We start from the raw sequence: 18,490 nt of genomic DNA on the forward strand, positions 1-18,490 counted from the left end.
AAGCTGGGCTACGGTCCTGCACACCGTTAGGCCGTCTTCCGCTCACGCCCCAACATCGTGCAGCCCGCCTCCAGTGGTGTCGCGACAGGCGTGAATGGAGGGACGAATGGAGACGTGTCGTCTTCAGCGATGAGAGTCGCTTCTGCCTTGGTGCCAATGATGGTCGTATGCGTGTTTGGCGCCGTGCAGGTGAGCGCCACAATCAGGACTGCATACGACCTAGGCACACAGGGCCAACACCCGGCATCATGGTGTGGGGAGCGATCTCCTACACTGGTCGTACACCACTGGTGATCGTCGAGGGGACACTGAATAGTGCACGTCATCGAACCCATCGTTCTACCATTCCTAGACCGGCAAGGGAACTTGCTGTTCCAACAGGACAATGCACGTCCGCATGTATCCCGTGCCACCCAACGTGCTCTAGAAGGTGTAAGTCAACTACCCTGGCCAGCAAGATCTCCGGATCTGTCCCCCATTGAGCATGTTTGGGACTGGATGAAGCGTCGTCTCACGCGGTCTGCACGTCCAGCACGAACGCTGGTCCAACTGAGGCGCCAGGTGGAAATGGCATGGCAAGCCGTTCCGCAGTACTACATCCAGCATCTCCACGATCGTCTCCATGGGAGAATAGCAGCCTGCATTGCTGCGAAAGGTGGATATACACTGTACTAGTGCCGACATTGTGCATGCTCTGTTCCCTGTGTCTATGTGCCTGTGGTTCTGTCAGTGTGATCATGTGATGTATCTGACCCCAGGAATGTGTCAATAAAGTTTCCCCTTCCTGGGACAATGAATTCACGGTGTTCTTATTTCAATTTCCAGGAGTGTATTTATCAACCTCTTCCACTAGTTACATGAAAATGGTAGTGTAATGCCTAGAAAACGTAACAGAAGGAACCAAGCCACAAGAGAAGAGTGGGAAACTAATGTTTCTGTTGCTGCTGCAGTTGATACTCGCATAAGGGGGGCCACAGTCACTCAAGGGATGATTTCTGTTGTTAACGGGACCAGGCAGACGTGTTTTTAGGTAAAACCAAAGTCCAGACGCACAGTTATGAAGAAACATAGAATAAAAGAAGCTTCATGTACGGTAAATAGGGATAAAGCTAAGGATAGTATCAAATTAATTCATCAAAATATCAGGGGAATAAGAGCTAAAGTAGATGAGCTGTTAGTGTGTTTAGATGATCTCAAAAATAAGAATGAGATTGATATACTTTGTCTGTGTGAACACCATGTAACTGTGGGGAAGAAAAGTGTCAGTATAAATGGGTATAATTTAGCATCTTACACTTGAAGATCTAGCATGGATAAAGGAGGAGTTGCCATTTACATAAAACAAGGACTAAACAACAGACTAAAAGTAGGGTAAATTAGAATGGCAGTGGTGTTTGTTGGGGGATTCTAGTGCGATCGCTCACGAGATATCAAATTTTGGAAAGTTCCCCCACCGACTCTTTTTCATGTCATTCAACCCGCATAGTTTCCAGGTACGATGTAGCTGTGTTTGCTGACAGTGTGCTTTTGTGGTCATTGAGTGCATTGCGACTTGCTAGTCAATTATTGTGTGATATTTCAAGCAGTAGGTTGGGAGCGTACGATGGGATTTACCAATGCAGAAGACGTTGACACAGTGTATGAAGAATGTAGGAAGAATGCCGTTCATTATTGTATGATGTATGTGGTAAGATATCAGCAATTATTTATCAACCTCTTCAACAAGTTACATGAAAATGGTAGTGTAACACCTAGACAACGTAACAGAAGGAAACAAGTCTCAAGAGAAGAGTGGGAAACTAATTTTCCTGTTGCTGGTGCAGTTGAACCTCGCATAATCCCCTGAAAATCGCACAAGGAAGTGGCACGAGTCAGGAAAGTGTTCTACGGATTCCCCATCGATATGGGTTCCATCCGTATCACATTTCTTTCTATCAAGAGCTGCATGGAAACGATTATTAACTTCTGTACATGGGTATTAAGACAGATAGTCCAAGTGTACCATGTATCTTATTTAGTGATAAAGCCACATTTACCAAACATGGTCAGGTAAACCACTGAAACATGCACTGTTGGTCTGTTGACAATCTCTGTTGGCTTTGTCAGGTCGAAGGTCCATGGAGTGTAAATGTGTGGTACGAGATAGTGAACCAATGGACGGAACACTGAACGCACACGAGTAATGCAGCCTTCTAACAGACCATCTTCCACGGACGCTAGAAGACGTTCCTCTGCAGGCTAAGAGGAACCTGTGGTACTAACATGATGGCTGTCCAGCCCACAGTGAACCAAGTACTAAAGTATGTCTTCAAGAATTGTTTCCAAATAGTTCGACTGGATACAGATCTGTGCCTTGGCCAGACCGTTCCTTCGGTTTGACGCCTGTGGAATTTTTTCTGTGGGGAAAGCTGAAAGATGCTGTCTACAAGGACATACCAAAGACACCCGATGGCATGCAATGACGTATTATTGCGAACTGCTCGGACATATCCGCTGATATACTAGCAAGCGCACAGCAGTCGTCCATATCCGTCTGGAAGCATGTTTGGTCGCTGCTGTCGGTCGGTTTGAACACAATCTGTGGTGCTCAGAATGTACATAGCTAATGTATGGACTTTTGTTGTTCTTTAGTGTGTGCTACCACAGGTATTTTGTGGGAACTTTTCAAAACACGATATGTCGCAAAGGACTCGCACTGGAATCGTGCAACATACACTACTGACATTCTAATTTACCATATTTTCAACCTGTTAATGTCAATAGGCGTTGTTACATTTAAAAAAAAGTGTGTGTCTGCAACCCACAAACTGACATCTGGCACCTGTACAACACAATGCACGGACGTTTGCTTGCTTGCGTTCTATATTTTGCGGCTACACCGATTATTAAAGTACCAGCAGTTCATATTTTCAGTGGTTTATCTCACGCTTATATTAGCTTGTGATACTGCAATGTTAATCACTTAAATATGATACCTAGACAAATGTATTCCCGAAATGTCCGAAATTTTATTAATCTACATTAATTGTTTTTGGTGTTGCCATTTTTTCCGGTGGTATATTTTGCTAGGTTTTTCTTTGTTTCATTTTGCATTTTTTTTTTTCAAAAAAGGCGAAGCATCTAAAATAAGAGGTCGGATGTCGGCGTAACTTCATATTTGTACACACTCGGCGAGTATGCAAAAGATTAGAGATGCAATTCTCCCTTCAGTCCAGAACCGCGCTGCTGCTACGGTCGCAGGTTCGAATCCTGCCTCGGGCATGGCTGTGTGTGATGCCCTTAGGTTAGTCAAGTTTAAGTAGTTCTAAGTCTAAGGGACTGATGACCTCAGATGTTAAGTTCCACAGTGCTTGGATCCATTTGAACCATTTGCAATTCTCTGTGACAGATAGAACGGTTACCATGGTGAATTAGCGGTGTTCATGTTTAGTGTTGTTAGTAGGTCTGATAGCACATACATGGGGTGTGAGTAGCGTCGGATCTTGAGTGATCCCTGTGAAGAAAACGGAGATGTGGCATGAGTGTGAGGCGGCGTTATCAGCGCCTGAACGAGTTTGAGAGGTGCTTCACTGCGGGTCTCCATTTAGCCGGCTGGTCGAATAGAGCAACATCCACATTATGCACATCTGAGGGGCATTCGGATGCGACAGTGGTCCGATGTTGGACTGAACGAGAACGTTATGGGAGCCACACACGTTGTCAAGGTTCCGCAAGTTTGCACGTATACAAACAAAACTAAGCTATCCCCATAACCTCATCGTAATGTTGCCTTTACAAGTCAGAGGTGTTTATAATGTGAATGTGATTGTATTATGTATTAACATATCGTTGCAAGATATCTACATATACAATATATTTTCGATAATGTATGGCATTCTCTTTTTAGAATCATTTTAAAGATGTACATCCCCATTTTTTTCTTTCACAGACAATGTTTTCTTTCTCTGTTTTTTTTTTCTACACTCCTGGAAATGGAAAAAAGAACGCATTGACACCGGTGTGTCAGACCCACCATACTTGCTCCGGACACTGCGAGAGGGCTGTACAAGCAATGACCACACCCACTGCACAGCGGACACACCAGGAACCGCGGTGTTGGCCGTCGAATGGCGCTAGCTGCGCAGCATTTGTGCACCGCCGCCGTCAGTGTCAGCCAGTTTGCCGTGGCATACGGAGCTCCATCGCAGTCTTTAACACTGGTAGCATGCCGTGACAGCGTGGACGTGAACCGTATGTGCAGTTGACGGACTTTGAGCGAGGGCGTATAGTGGGCATGCGGGAGGCCGGGTGGACGTACCGCCGAATTGCTCAACACGTGGGGCGTGAGGTCTCCACAGTACATCGATGTTGTCGCCAGTGGTCGGCGGAAGGTGCACGTGCCCGTCGACCTGGGACCGGACCGCAGAGACGCACGGATGCACGCCAAGACCGTAGGATCCTACGCAGTACCGTAGGGGACCGCACCGCCACTTCCCAGCAAATTAGGGACACTGTTGCTCCTGGGGTACCGGCGAGGACCATTCGCAACCGTCTCCATGAAGCTGGGCTACGGTCCCGCACACCGTTAGGCCGTCTTCCGCTCACGCCCCAACATCGTGCAGCCCGCCTCCAGTGATGTCGCGACAGGCGTGAATGGAGGGACGAATGGAGACGTGTCGTCTTCAGCGATGAGAGTCGCTTCTGCCTTGGTGCCAATGATGGTCGTATGCGTGTTTGGCGCCGTGCAGGTGAGCGCCACAATCAGGACTGCATACGACCTAGGCACACAGGGCCAACACCCGGCATCATGGTGTGGGGAGCGATCTCCTACACTGGCCGTACACCACTGGTGATCGTCGAGGGGACACTGAATAGTGCACGGTACATCCAAACCGTCATCGAACCCATCGTTCTACCATTCCTAGACCGACAAGGGAACTTGCTGTTCCAACAGGACAATGCACGTCCGCATGTATCCCGTGCCACCCAACGTGCTCTAGAAGGTGTAAGTCAACTACCCTGGCCAGCAAGATCTACGGATCTGTCCCCCATTGAGCATGTTTGGGACTGGATGAAGCGTCGTCTCACGCGGTCTGCACGTCCAGCACGAACGCTGGTCCAGCTGAGGCGCCAGGTGGAAATGGCATGGCAAGCCGATCCACAGGACTACATCCAGCATCTCTACGATCGTCTCCATGGGAGAATAGCAGCCTGCATTGCTGCGAAAGGTGGATATACACTGTATTAGTGCCGACATTGTGCATGCTCTGTTGCCGGTGTCTATGTGCCTGTGGTTCTGTCAGTGTGATCATGTGATGTATCTGACCCCAGGAATGTGTCAATAAAGTTTCCCCTTCCTGGGACAATGAATTCACGGTGTTCTTATTTCAATTTCCAGGAGTGTATATGCTGAGAAGTTCTGTCACTGTATCTTGGTGTACAATAAACCCAAATCCACAACATAAAGAACAGTCTAAATACTACGGCGAGGTTCGGCAGCAGCTGACGTTTGTAAACATACAGAAAAGCGTCTTTACTACTATATGATAACTCTTTGGAGTCAGACAAGAAATTTTTTTAGCGTTAATGTAGTTTACGACCGTGGCTTTGATTTCTTTGACATATACGTAGTACAAATGCGACAAACGGATTTAACATCATTAGCCCGTGTATAGTTCATTACTGTTGTGGCACGCTGGTAATAATTTCGAATGTATTTAATACATTTTCCTGGTAGTATGAACTTTGTTTTCACGTATTAGCTACATACAGTCCTTGTTACGAATTACCGTATTTAACGACATATTACATAGTTATATATTTTTATAGCCGGCCGGTGTGGCCGAGCGGTTCTAGGCCCTTCAGTCTGGAACCGCGAGACCGCTACGTTCGCAGGTTCGAATCCTGCGTCGGGTATAGATATGTGTGATGTCCTTAGGTTAGTTAGGTTAAAGTAGTCCTAAGTTCTAGGGGACTGATGACCTCAGATGTTAAGTCCCATAGTGCTCAGAACCATTTGAACCATATTTTCCCTATATTTTTATCATTTTAGATTCCCATTGTTTAAACATAACAGTTGCTCAGATATGACACTGGACGGAGCACAGTTGGTGGCATCTAATGTAACTGTTGCTTACTCTGTAAAAATTTTATATGTTTGCTACTTCTCGTACAATAGCTAAAATGAACTTTAGTACTGACGTATATTTTCTGTGTTCAGGGACTTAATAAAGAACAAGAAGATCGAAACTTTCTGTATGCCAATGAAACAGTGTCATTTGTACAGCCTATGGTGATCTTTCATTAAATTTCTTTGACTGATGACACCTGCAAAAACTTATGACCGACCGTTACGTTGTTACCACCTATAATTCGTTAGGTGTACTTCGACCTCATTCTACCACTCTGTCAGCCTTCTCATTGATGTAAAAAGTGTGAACACTAGAAAAGTGAGATGTAGAAATCATTGCATAATCAGTGTAGTAACAGACGGTGAAATTGACTCACAAGAGTGATCATCGAAGAAACGAATGGAAAACTGAAAGTAGTTTAGCAGAGGATCGGTTTGATTTTAGACGAAGTTGGGCATTAGAGTAGCGCTGCAGTTAATAACAGAAGGCAGATTTCATAACAAAAAAAGGAAACAGAAATTGGTGTTACTTAATCTGGAATAGGCTTTTTATAATGTAGAACAATGTGTTCCTTCGTTAGGCAATAGAGACAGAAGTGTACCCCATTCTCTTTACGCGAAGTAGACTAGCGTACTTAGCACGGTCGGAACTGTACAAGGTGACAAAATCAAGAAATGTAGAAAGCAAGTGTGCTCACAGTCACTAACTTGTATACGAAGAGGCAATGACGTAAGTAGAGGACTATTTCAATGTGGTACTTGTTCGCTGTGGATACAAAATCAGCATGGTGTAGTTCGCCGATGATACAGCATTAGTCGCCGAAGCTCAATAGCAACTGAGTCGGGTGCTTGATGCAGTGGGAAGTTTGATATTTGGCTGCATCAATATGCACACGAACGAAGATAAATTTATGGTAATAATGTGCGCATCAGGTGGACATACTGGATGGCTAAATGTTAATCTTGGACAAGAGACTCTTGAAGAGGGGGAGACAAATATGCTGTGTCTGAAGGACGGTTAATAAAGAGAGAAGATGCAAGAAAAGACAAGCAGCATGGATTCCATCTGCCAAAAAGACTTGGTCTTGAAAAGAAACAGCTGCTAACATTCTGACCAGAGATATATTCCTGAAAAAAGTTTGGAGCACTGCACTGTATGGATGCGAAACGTGGACGATGGTAAAGAAAAAATTAGACTACTGGAAGACTTTGATGTGAGTTAGAGGATTAAAGATGTACTGTAACGAGACAACGGGAAAATAATGTCTTATCATAGCATGTAAGCTTTCACGGCTGGCGTCTTCATTAATTAAAACTTCCGGGCTGATTTGCCTTGGTCCATATATATAATGAAAATAATGTCTAATAAACAATGTACTGAACCAAAGAGATAGGATGGTGGAGCGCGTTACAGGACGAATCGTTGCTGAAAACTGTAGTTGAAGGAATGTTAGAAGAAAATAATCGGAAGAACAGGGCTTTTGAAGGTTGTTCACGGATTTTCTGGAATAAGGATACTTTGGTGTATGGAACGCGTGGTCGACGGTGGCTTGTTACAGAGAAATAACGCAAGCGTAGGTTTATTTATGTAAAGGAAGAAGCAGTGGGCATCCAATAGTGTCAGAGGAGCCAGTGAATCGGATCAGGGAAACTTATCTCACTTTTCTCAGTAGCTCAAAGAAATTAAACACAAGAGGCAGCAGGAAACTGAGCGCACCTCACTTCACGGAATGTCGTGTGTTACGAAGGCGTCACAGTACAAAGCCGTATCACTTTATGCTGCATCAAACATTACCAGGAAATCAGAAAACCCCATGTTCAAGGTTTAACATCGAACTGCAAAAATACCTAGAAGCAGATTATAATCTTCAAGATAATCTTCCACACTTTCAGCCCTACGCTGTCTTTGAAGTGAGAGGAAAGATGAAAGAGCAAAAAAACACACTATTCTGCGCGACATGTGCGTGACTCCTCAAAGTGAATGTGGTCTTTGGTGTAGTGAAAACGGTCTACCACCCGTTCCTCTTCACCGAACCGATTGTCATGGCTATCGTAGCTGGACGCGCTTACAGAATGGCTGTTGCGCCTGTTGAATGACGACAGGAAAAATTCCGTACTGTTACAGGGTTGCGCACCATCTCATTTCCACTGATACTTGAGACCGTTTTTAAATCAACAACTTTACAGCGGAGCGGACTTTGGTCCGATACTCTCAAACCCTACTAAACACGATGAGCTCACACGATACCGAACAATTTTTCTTCGTGAGGAGTACGTTGAAGATCAAAGCTTTGTCGCTCCTATACTGAAGAATATCCTGGAAGCGCAGGCTGCATAAAGATCGCCACTGACATGATGGGACATACGTGGGAAGTCGGTTCGTTAGTTAGTTACATTAAAGGATTCTTTCATAGAAATGCTGTCGAACGAGTCAATTTACAAGATATGTAGACATGACTAGTTATTTACAATTTTGGTTGGTTGTTTGAATGACTTGGGGGAGGGGACCAACGCAGGTCGGAGTGGCCGAACGGTTCTAGGCGCTACAGTCTGGAACCGCGCGACCACTACAGTCGCAGGTTCGAATCCTGCCTCGGGCATGGATGTGTGTGATGTCCTTAGGTTAGTGAGGTTAGTTAGGTTTAAGTAGTTCTAAGTTCTAGTGGACTGATGACCATAGCAGTTAAGTACCATAGTGCTCAGAGCCATTTGAACCATTTGGAGGGGACCAAACAGTGATGTCATCGGCCCCACCGGATTAGTGAAGGATGGGGAAGGAAGTCAGCCGTGCCCTTTCAAAGGCAGGTATTGGTCTGAAGCGATTTAAGGAAATCACGGAAAGCCTAAATCACGATCACCGGACTCGGGTTTGAACCGTCGTCTTAATTACTGCGCCAGCTCGCTCGGTGATTTGTTACGAATTCCATCAACGAATATTCTGAAGATGCAATAAAAATCCCCAACTCCTTGAGAAAGTACTTGCAAGATGACTGCAGCTGAACGCCTCGTAACCTTACTACTCTGTTTTGTACAGCCAGTACTTTCTAAGTGATAAGTTACCCCTTACTTATTTCGTAAGTCATTACTGAGCAAAAATGTGCAGAATATGTAAGGAGATGATACGTTTGCTTCCAAGAATAGTAATTATACGCAGAGCAACAGCAGTTGGACTTAATTTTTTGAGCAGCTCAGTAATATGCTTCTTCCAATTCAAATTTTAGAACATTCTATCCAGTATATTGACTGCTGTACATATACTACATCAGATGTAGGTATGACTGTCTTTGTTATACTGAACTGAACACAGCGTGCCGTCTCAAAATTAGGGAGAGACCATGTACAGAAAACTATTTAATATTTACAGGATGAAAGAGAAATACCGACGTCAGTAGCATTAGAATACTGAAGCAATTCAGTGGCGAAAAGTGAAAATTTGTGCCTGACCGGAAGTCGAACCCGGATTTCCCGTCTTCCGCGAACGGTCGTCCTAAAGCCTTTGACTATCCGAGCATTTTTCACGTCCACTCCAAATTCCCAACTTGTCGCACACTACTTCCGTAGCACCCCCCGTCCATTTTCCTCATTGCTCGCAACATCTCGCCGCATGATTCCCACACAAGGTCGAGCCAAGGATGCATCCACTCTGAAGATATCATGAACTGTCGATGAGGCTTAGATATTACAATTACATGTGTGGTGCCTGAAAATCATCATTAAGAGACGGCTTGTTGCACAGATTTGTGTCGAGGAACAATGTGTGCAATCGCAATTTATATAAAAATCCAACTAAAACTGGTAAAAAAGTTTGTGAGTCACAGTACACAATAATATAAAATTCGTTTTTCTGCGTGCACCGCACAGTCTCTAATAATTTTTTGAGACAATCTTTTAGAACGACCTGTTTTTAATATACTCCATTGCAATATCTTCTTTGCAATTACGACTTTAATTTTCTGTTTATGTGTAAGATACAAGGGTGGAGATCCATAAAGGAGACCATCACTGGCAGTAGGAAATACGTTTATCATTATTTGGATTTAGATTTTTGCCTTTTACTGGGCGATATAACTAAAATAATCACCTTACATGTCACAGGAGGTTTCTTCTCCCATCCATGTGTATTGAGTTACTGCTATTCTCCAATAATGAATGTATCAGTGTATCGAACGAAACCTTAGGATTATCACACAGGAAAGAAATAAGTGTTACAGTTGCTAGAAGTTTTGTACTTTTTATTTGGTTTTGTGTTACACACGAAGAGCAGTTAGTCCGGTGTGGGCCTTAATGGACGAGGGCGTGGCCGTAGCCGAGAGCGGGGGCGGCATACCCGTAGGCTCCGTATCCGTAGCCCAGAGCGGGGGCGGCGGCGGCGTAGCGGCCGTAGCCGTAGGCAGGGGCGGCGTAGGCCACGGGGGCGTGAGCCACGGCGGGGGCGGCGTAGGCGACGGGGGCGTGAGCCACGGCGGGGGCGGCGTAAGCGAGGCGCGCAGTCTGCGAGATCCTGTACGTGTTGGCCACGGAGGAGGCGACCGGGGCGTGCGCAACGGCCACAGCGGGGGCGGCGTGGGCCACAGCCACGGGGGCGTGCGCCACGGCGGCGACGGGGGCGGCGTAGGCGGCCACGGGGGCGGCGTAGGCGGGGGCGGCGTAGCCTCCCAGGTAGCCGGCGGACGCGGCGGCCACCAGCGCAGACAGGATCAGCTACGAGGAAGAAGCTTGCTTAGTCTTTCATACTGGACGATCCTTGCATTTAACATGTGTTATCTTCCCTGTTTTCACGATACAGCGCTTAAAAATAAATCAGGACAAAGGAAATTAAAAGAAGTAAAGCTCTTCAGTGCTGTCATCCTCGAATTGCCTCAACTACCAGCTGCTTCATCTTTTGTGTCATGCGTAAGCGGATGGTCACCCTATTGTAGGGTCACTGTCGCTAGTTCACTACAATGCCTACAATTGATAGGTCTTCAGAACTGTAACAGCTGTTTGTCTCTCAAACAGCCCCCCAGTTGACTTCATAAGACTAAGGCAAACTAACGAAACGTTCTTATTGGGAAGGTAATCAGAACAAACGGTTCAAAATTGTTCAAATGGGTCTGAGCACTATGGGACTTAACTGCTGAGGTCATCAGTCCCCTATAAATTAGCACTACTTAAACCTAACTAACCTAAGGACATCACACACATCCATGCCCGAGGCAGGATTTGAACCTGCGACCGTAGCGGTAGCGCCTAGAACCGCTTGGCCACACCGGCCGGTAGAACAAACGGCCCCGGCAGAATGATCAGCATACTAGACTCTCATTCTGGGGGATGATTATTCAAATCTCCATCTGGCCATCCAAATCTAGGTTTTCCTTCATTTCTTTTCACTTAAGGCAAACTCCAAGACAGTTCCTTTAATAGGACTAGGCCGATTTACGTACCCACCTTTCCCTAATCCTCGTTTGTGCTCTGTCTCTAATGATATCGTTCGTCGCCGGACGTTAAACCCTAATCTACCCACTACATCATACACATATCCTCCGCATATGTTGTTGTCCACTCGGCCTTGGAGCTGCACAATTGATAACAAAATGGCATAAAATGGAGCCTTTATGTACAATTCTGAAAGTATTTGTATGGAGTGTAGCCATGTATGGAAGTGAAACATGGACGACAAATAGTTTGGACAAGAAGAGAATAGAAGCTTTCGAAATGTGGTGCTACAGAAGAATGCTGAAGATTAGATGGGTAGATCACGTAACTAATGAGGAGGTATCGTAGTAGTAGTAGTAGTAGTAGAAGGGTTTTGGGGGCGCACGACAGCAAGGTCCTCAGCGCCCGTTCAGGAGGTATCGAATAGAATTGGAGAGAAGAGGAGTTTGTGGCACAACTTGACTAGAAGAAGGGATCGGTTGGTAGGACATGTTCTGAGGCATCAAGGGATCACCAATTTAGCATTGGAGGGCAGCGTGGTGGGTAAAAATCGTAGAGGGAGACCAAGAGATGAATACACTAAGCAGATTCAGAAGGATGTAGGCTGCAGTAAGTAACTGGGAGATGAAGAAGCTTGCACAGGATAGGGTAGGATGGAGAGCTGCATCAAACCAGTCCCAGGACTGAAGACCACAACAACAAACAACAACTTTCTATGAGTCGGGGCGTGGAATGTCAGAGTTTGAACGTGGTAAGGAAACTGGAAAATCTGAAAACGAAAATACAAAGGCTCAGCCTGAATATAGTGGGAGTCAGTGAAGTGAAATGGAGAGAAGACGAAGAATTCTGGTCAGGTGAATGTAGGGTAATATCAACAGCAGCAGAAAACAATATAACTGGAGTAGGATTCGTTACAAATAGGAAGGTAGGGCAGAGAGTGAGTTACTGTAAACAGTTCAGTGATAAGATTGCTCTCATCAGAATCAACAACAAAACAAAACCGACAACGATAGTTCAGGTATACATGCTACCGTCGCACGCTGAAGATGAAGAGATAGAGAAAGATAGGAGGATACTAAACGGATAATTCAGTACGTAAAGGAAGATTAAAATCTAATAGTCATGGGGGACTGGACTGCGTTGTAGGGGAAGGAGCAGAAAACAGCATCACATGAGAATTTGGGCTTGGTACAAGGATTGAGAGAGGAGAAAGACGAGTTTTGCAATAAATTTCTAAAACTAATAGCGAATACTCTGTTCAAGAATGACAAGAGGATGAGGGAAATATGGAAAAGCACGGAGTAGGGGAGGATTTCAGTTAGATTACATCACAGTCAGGCAGATTCCGAAATCAGATACTGGATTGTAAGGAGTACCCAGGAGCAGATATAGACTCAGATCACTATGTAGCAGTGATGGAGAGTGGGTTGAAGTGTAAGAATCGATACACAAAGAGGTGGGATACGGAAGTACTAAGGAATGAAGAGATACGCTTGAAGTTCTCTAAGGCTATAGATACTGCAATAAGGAATAGCTCAGTAGGCAGAGGAGGAATGGATATCTCCAAAAAGGACAATCACAGAAGTTGGAAAGGAGACCATAGGTACAAAAAATGCAACTGCGAAGAAACTATGGATGACAGAAGAAATACTTCATTTGATCGATGAAAGAAACATGGCCTGTGTGGAAACTGGAAAATAAGAGAATTGTAGAATTTGAGATGTGGTCCTACAGACGAATGTTGAAAATTAGGTGGACTGATAAGATAAGGAATATAGAGGTTCTGCGCAGAATCCGAGAGAAAGGGAAAAGAAGTCCAACGACAAAGTGAATAAACAGATTTCTGTCGTCTGCAGTCTGTGCCAATTAGCATGCAATATCGTCTATGTTGTGTGAAGTTCAGTCCCGGATCTGAAGCAACAGAAGGATTTTTTCTACTTTTTGAGACTCACAACTGTTCTACATCAGTTATTTTCCATTATACAGAAACATGTGTTGAGCCGAAGTCCACGAAATTCATAAAGTATTTTCCAGATATCGTGTTTTACATGACATTCCAGCAGTCCTAAGGATCCTATTGTAACTAGCATGTTAATCTCAGCACTGGTGCGCGCATTTCATATACTACACACTCCATGGTGCGCCAAGTGATCAAGATTTAAGGTATATGGCACTTCGGGGCACAGTACAATCAGAACCTTAGTATTTTCAGTCTAGCAGTTTTATTCCTGGATCTAATCACTCGCGTGTGCTGTAATTTCATGTTCCGTAACTGACTCCTCTAGTTCTTCTCTGTTACATTTGTCCTTAACAAGAAATTCGTGGTGCAGAACGTGCTTTGAATTTTAGTAACTATTTTTCAGCTATCTTTACATACCAGTCCTGTCACACATTTTACCCAGCAGAGGTTCACATAGAGTTCACTGAATGCCAGTAATAAGCAACAATTAAGAATGTAGGTACTTTTAAGTGTTGCAGAACAACAACCACAACATTTTCAGTCTAGTAACTTGATCCTTGGATCAAAATAATCATGTGGTAAATGAATGAAAATAAGAGCATAAAAAGAAAAAAATTCCCTTTGTACAGGTATTATGTACCAAGAATTTAAATTATAATTGTTCTAACTTAATCTCGTTCTTAAGTTCAGTAGCAGTGACTGATATTTACAGTGAAACAACATATTGTCGCCGGTCGGAGTGCCCGAGCGGTTCTAGGCGCTAAAGTCTGGAACCGCGCGACCGCTACGGTCGCAGGTTCGGATCCTGCCTCGGGCATGGATGTGTGTGATGTCCTTAGGTTAGTTAGGTTTAAGTAGTTCTACGTTCTAGGGCGACTGATGACCTCAGAAGTTAGGTCCCATAGTGCTCAGAGCCATTTGAACATATTGTCTACACGGCGGCGATATTTACCTGTCATAGAAGTCTAAATTTTCATTGTACGAGCATCTGAATTTGTCTATTATATAATAGATTGTAGAAGAAAAATATGTACAAGGAAATTCGCTCAATACAACCTGTCTAGTTAGTGTAAAGTAGCTCAAACTACATGAAAAAACTGACGAAAACTCTCGAGTTTCAAGCCGGGTGGAAAAGTACAGCGACATTTCGAGGAGTTCCATATGCATCATCTTCTGGTAAAGTTCACTTCATCAATAATATACGCCGGAAGATTCTACATGCACAAATGACAAAAATTGTTTTCAGGCCGAGCTTTCGACAAAACTTCTACTACGGCATGTAAACTGCAAATTTTTGTTCTACAATACTTGCTAGTAAGCACAATGAATCTAGGTAGCTGCAGGTTAGGACTAAATGAAACTCAGTTTCTTTAAAATTACTTCTTCGTCCTGTCTTCAACCTAAAGATTTTGTTTTGCTCTTTGAAATCATGCTCTATACACAGCGATGATAACTTATATAAAATAAGTTTAAGAGCTCCTGTTTAAGCATGAAGGTAGTTGGCCCTAGTGTCGCAAATACTTTTCATCTCCAGCAGATGGTGCAGTTTAAATCCACAGTTGCATGTTTTAATGTCCAATAGTTAGTCCCAATAACTCCCCGCAGTGCCTCAAGAAGTTAACTTATATTACACACTTGATGGAAATTTGTTCTCTGGATGGAGATGTTAAGGTTGGTAGCCCCCTAGTGGACGGATTTTACAATCTCCATCTACTGCTTCCCAGAAACTTTCATACGAACATAACAATACACTATGCAAGCAAATCCACATGATATAGTTTCTCGTCATCAACACTTCGAGACTGGAAATCCGAGAGCACCTTGTCATGAGAACAACGCGAAATTTCTGACACTGTATTAGTAATGATAGGACTCGGTTTTAGGGGACATCCATTAATTATTAATTACGTGGGCACAAGATGACGGAGAGGCGTCCGGAAAAATCTGATTAAATCTCATTTAAAGGGGGGAGGGAGGGGGAAGGGCATAGAAAATCTCACATCAACATTTTGATTCACCATTGTAAAGGATAAGATTTTGTTTCACAAAATTAATCACGAGCATAGACTATATCAAAGGGCCCACCGGTCTTTACGTACTCTCTGAACTAAGCTGAATGCTTTACACGTGTGCATGCCCTGGATTTCCCGATTTGGAACAAGTGCCACACAAGATTCAGATTTCACACAGGGAGTTCCCTGTCACACTGGCAAAAATCATTGCACTTCAGTCAGTGAGTCAGCCCGGGCGTTCTGTTGCGCCTATAGCCGATATTATTGTGTTCAACATGAATATGTACCAAAACTTTAACAATGCCTATTTTAAGTGATATGAAACACACACGCCAGAAACAAGTTAGTCGTTCTTGGAAGGAAGGTAAGCTGAAGTTCACCGACAAGAAATCACTTAGTGATCACATAAATCAAGACATTGGAGAGCTAAGTAGTCATACGGCTCCAACGAAGGTACAAACAATGTTGTCTTTCATCTGCAAAGAAAATAAAGGTACAATGGCATTTACTGTATATAATATATCAACAAAAGATCAAATTTTTACGTATCCTCCAAGGTTGGCATGTTTACGATAAGGTGTTTTTAATCGCCATAAACAAAGAAATTTCAATTTTACTTATTTTTACTCAGCTTTTACGGGGTAAATCTCACGTGAGAGGGAGCTGAGTCCCACCATCTCTCGCATTATGAGGGGGGAGCCCTGATAGATATTGTCAATGCGGCTTTCGCATGGTGTGTTTGGGATATGAGAGGTCAATTAGCTAGAAGTTGCCTTACTACAATATGTAAATTTCCAAGATCTCGACTCAAGTCATATCCGTAACACATTTACTTAGTGCTGACGATCTAATCCGTCTCTGTAGAATACTAGCAGTCCAAAAGACGTTTTCAGAATGCAGAAAAACTGAAACCCTTAATCGTGTCGGAGGAACTTACTTCCAACGCAAGAGGTTCTTGACGAAAAATGAGTTAGTACTTACGAGCTTGTACATGGTGGAGTGGTGGTGGCTGTGTCGGTCTGGCGATCGAGTACTGCCCGTGGAGCCGCGTGGGTTCCTTTTATACGCGCCGGTCCTTTCGCTGCTCTCGCAACGACGGCAGCTGTCCCGCTCGCTCATTCGCAGTCCGGTTTAGCGCCGACCACCCGGGGGCTCCACAAGACAGTCACCAGCCAGGTGTCACAACTTACGACACGACTCGAGTCATAGCACACTGCCCGGGTTCTTTACCCTGCCACCACTTGACAATAGACTGCCGTCACCTACTGAACCAGCGAAATCAGTCGCCACGATCGCGTCTCAAGTACGGAGAGACGAGGAGCTGCTACTATGAAGTGCAACTTCTATCACATCTCTTGATTTGTAATCCATCTGACAACAAAATCAAGATAGTAAATCGATGAGCTGTGAACTGCCTGCACTGAAATTTGCGGCTAGAAAAGGGCGAGGTTTCATACACTGAACCCCCTGTCTGAACTCCATAACATTTCCGGAAGGTATAAAAACGTGGTATTTCCCTTTTAAAATACACTACTGGCCATTAAAATTGCTACACCACGAAGATGACGTGCTAAAGACGAGAAATTTAACCGACAGGAGGAAGATACTGTGATATGCAAATGATAAGCTTTTCGGAGCATTCACACAAGGTTGGCGCCGGTGACGACACCAACAATGTGCTGACATCAGTAAAGTTTTCAACCGATTTCACATACACAAACAGCAGTTGACCGGCGTTGCTTGGTGAAACGTTGTTGTGATGCCTCGTGTAAGGAGGAGAAATGCGTACCATCACGTTTCCGACTTTGATAAAGGTCGGATTGTAGCCTATCGCGATTGCGGTTTATCGTATCGCGACATTACTGCTTGCGTTGGTGGAGATCCAATGACTGTTAGCAGAATATGCAATAGGTGGGTTCACGAGGGTAATACGGAACGCCGTGCTGGATCCCAACGGCCTCGTATCACTAGCAGTCGAGATGACAGGCCTCTTATCCGCATGGCTGTAACGGATCGTGCAGCCACGTCTCGATTCCTGAGTCAACAGATGGGGACATTTGAAAGACAACAACCATCTGCACGAACAGTTCGACGACATTTGCAGCAGCATGGACTATCAGCTCGGAGACCATGGCTGCAGTTACTCTTGACGCTGCATCACAGACAGGAGCGCCTGCGATGGTGTACTCAACGACGAACCTGGGTGCAGGAATGGCAAAACGTCATTTTTTCGGATGAATCCAGGTTCTGTTTAGAGTGTTTGGCGACATCACTGTGAACGCACATTGGAAGCGTGTATTCGTCATCGCCATACTGGCATATCACCCGGCGTGATGGTATGGGGTGCCATTGGTTACACGTCACGGTTACCTCTTGTTCGCATTGACGGCACTTTGAACAGTGGACGTTACATTTCAGATGTGTTACGACCCGTGGCTCTACCCTTCATTCGATCCCTGCGAAACCCTACATTTCAGCATGATAATGCACTACCGCATGTTGCAGGTCCTGTACGGGCCTTTCTGGATACAGAAAATGTTCGACTGCTGCCCTGGCCTGCACATTCTCCAGTTCTCTCACCAACTGAAAACGGCTGGTCAATGGTGGCCGAGCAACTGGCTCGTCACAATACGCCAGTCACTACTCTTTATGAACTGTGGTATCGTGTTGAAGCTGCATGGGCAGCTGTACCTGTACACGCCATCCAAGCTCTGTTTGACTCAATGCCCAGGCGTATCAAGGCCGTTATTACGGCTAGAGGTGGTTGTTCTTGGTACTGATTTCTCAGGACCTATGCACCCAAATCGCGTGAAAATGTAATCACATGTCAGTTCTAGTATAATATATTTGTCCAATGAATACCCGTTATCATCTGCATTTCTTCTTGGTGTAGCAATTTTAATGATCATTAGTGTATATGAGCAACAGCCGACTTGGGCAGCTCTAGAAGGACTGAAATCTCCCTCCTGATGGATTTGTTACTCAGGTGACGTC

The 18,490-nt window shown here is 44.6% G+C and overlaps 1 protein-coding gene across 1 annotated transcript; it reads right to left on the reverse strand.

Annotated features, from left to right (window-relative positions):
- Window positions 1-10,343: 10,343 nt before the first annotated feature.
- LOC126092581 (cuticle protein 12.5-like) lies at window positions 10,344-16,514 on the reverse strand. The gene is made up of 2 exons (XM_049908269.1): window positions 16,478-16,514; window positions 10,344-10,810 (listed from the first exon to the last, which is right to left on the reverse strand). The coding sequence occupies exons 1-2, from the start codon at window positions 16,487-16,489 to the stop codon at window positions 10,391-10,393; spliced, it is 432 nt and encodes a 143-aa protein (XP_049764226.1). The 5' UTR covers window positions 16,490-16,514; the 3' UTR covers window positions 10,344-10,390.
- Between the last annotated feature and the right edge of the window lie 1,976 nt (window positions 16,515-18,490).

The sequence above is a fragment of the Schistocerca cancellata genome, chromosome 7 (genome assembly GCF_023864275.1).
Source record: "Schistocerca cancellata isolate TAMUIC-IGC-003103 chromosome 7, iqSchCanc2.1, whole genome shotgun sequence".
NCBI lineage: Eukaryota > Metazoa > Arthropoda > Insecta > Orthoptera > Acrididae > Schistocerca > Schistocerca cancellata.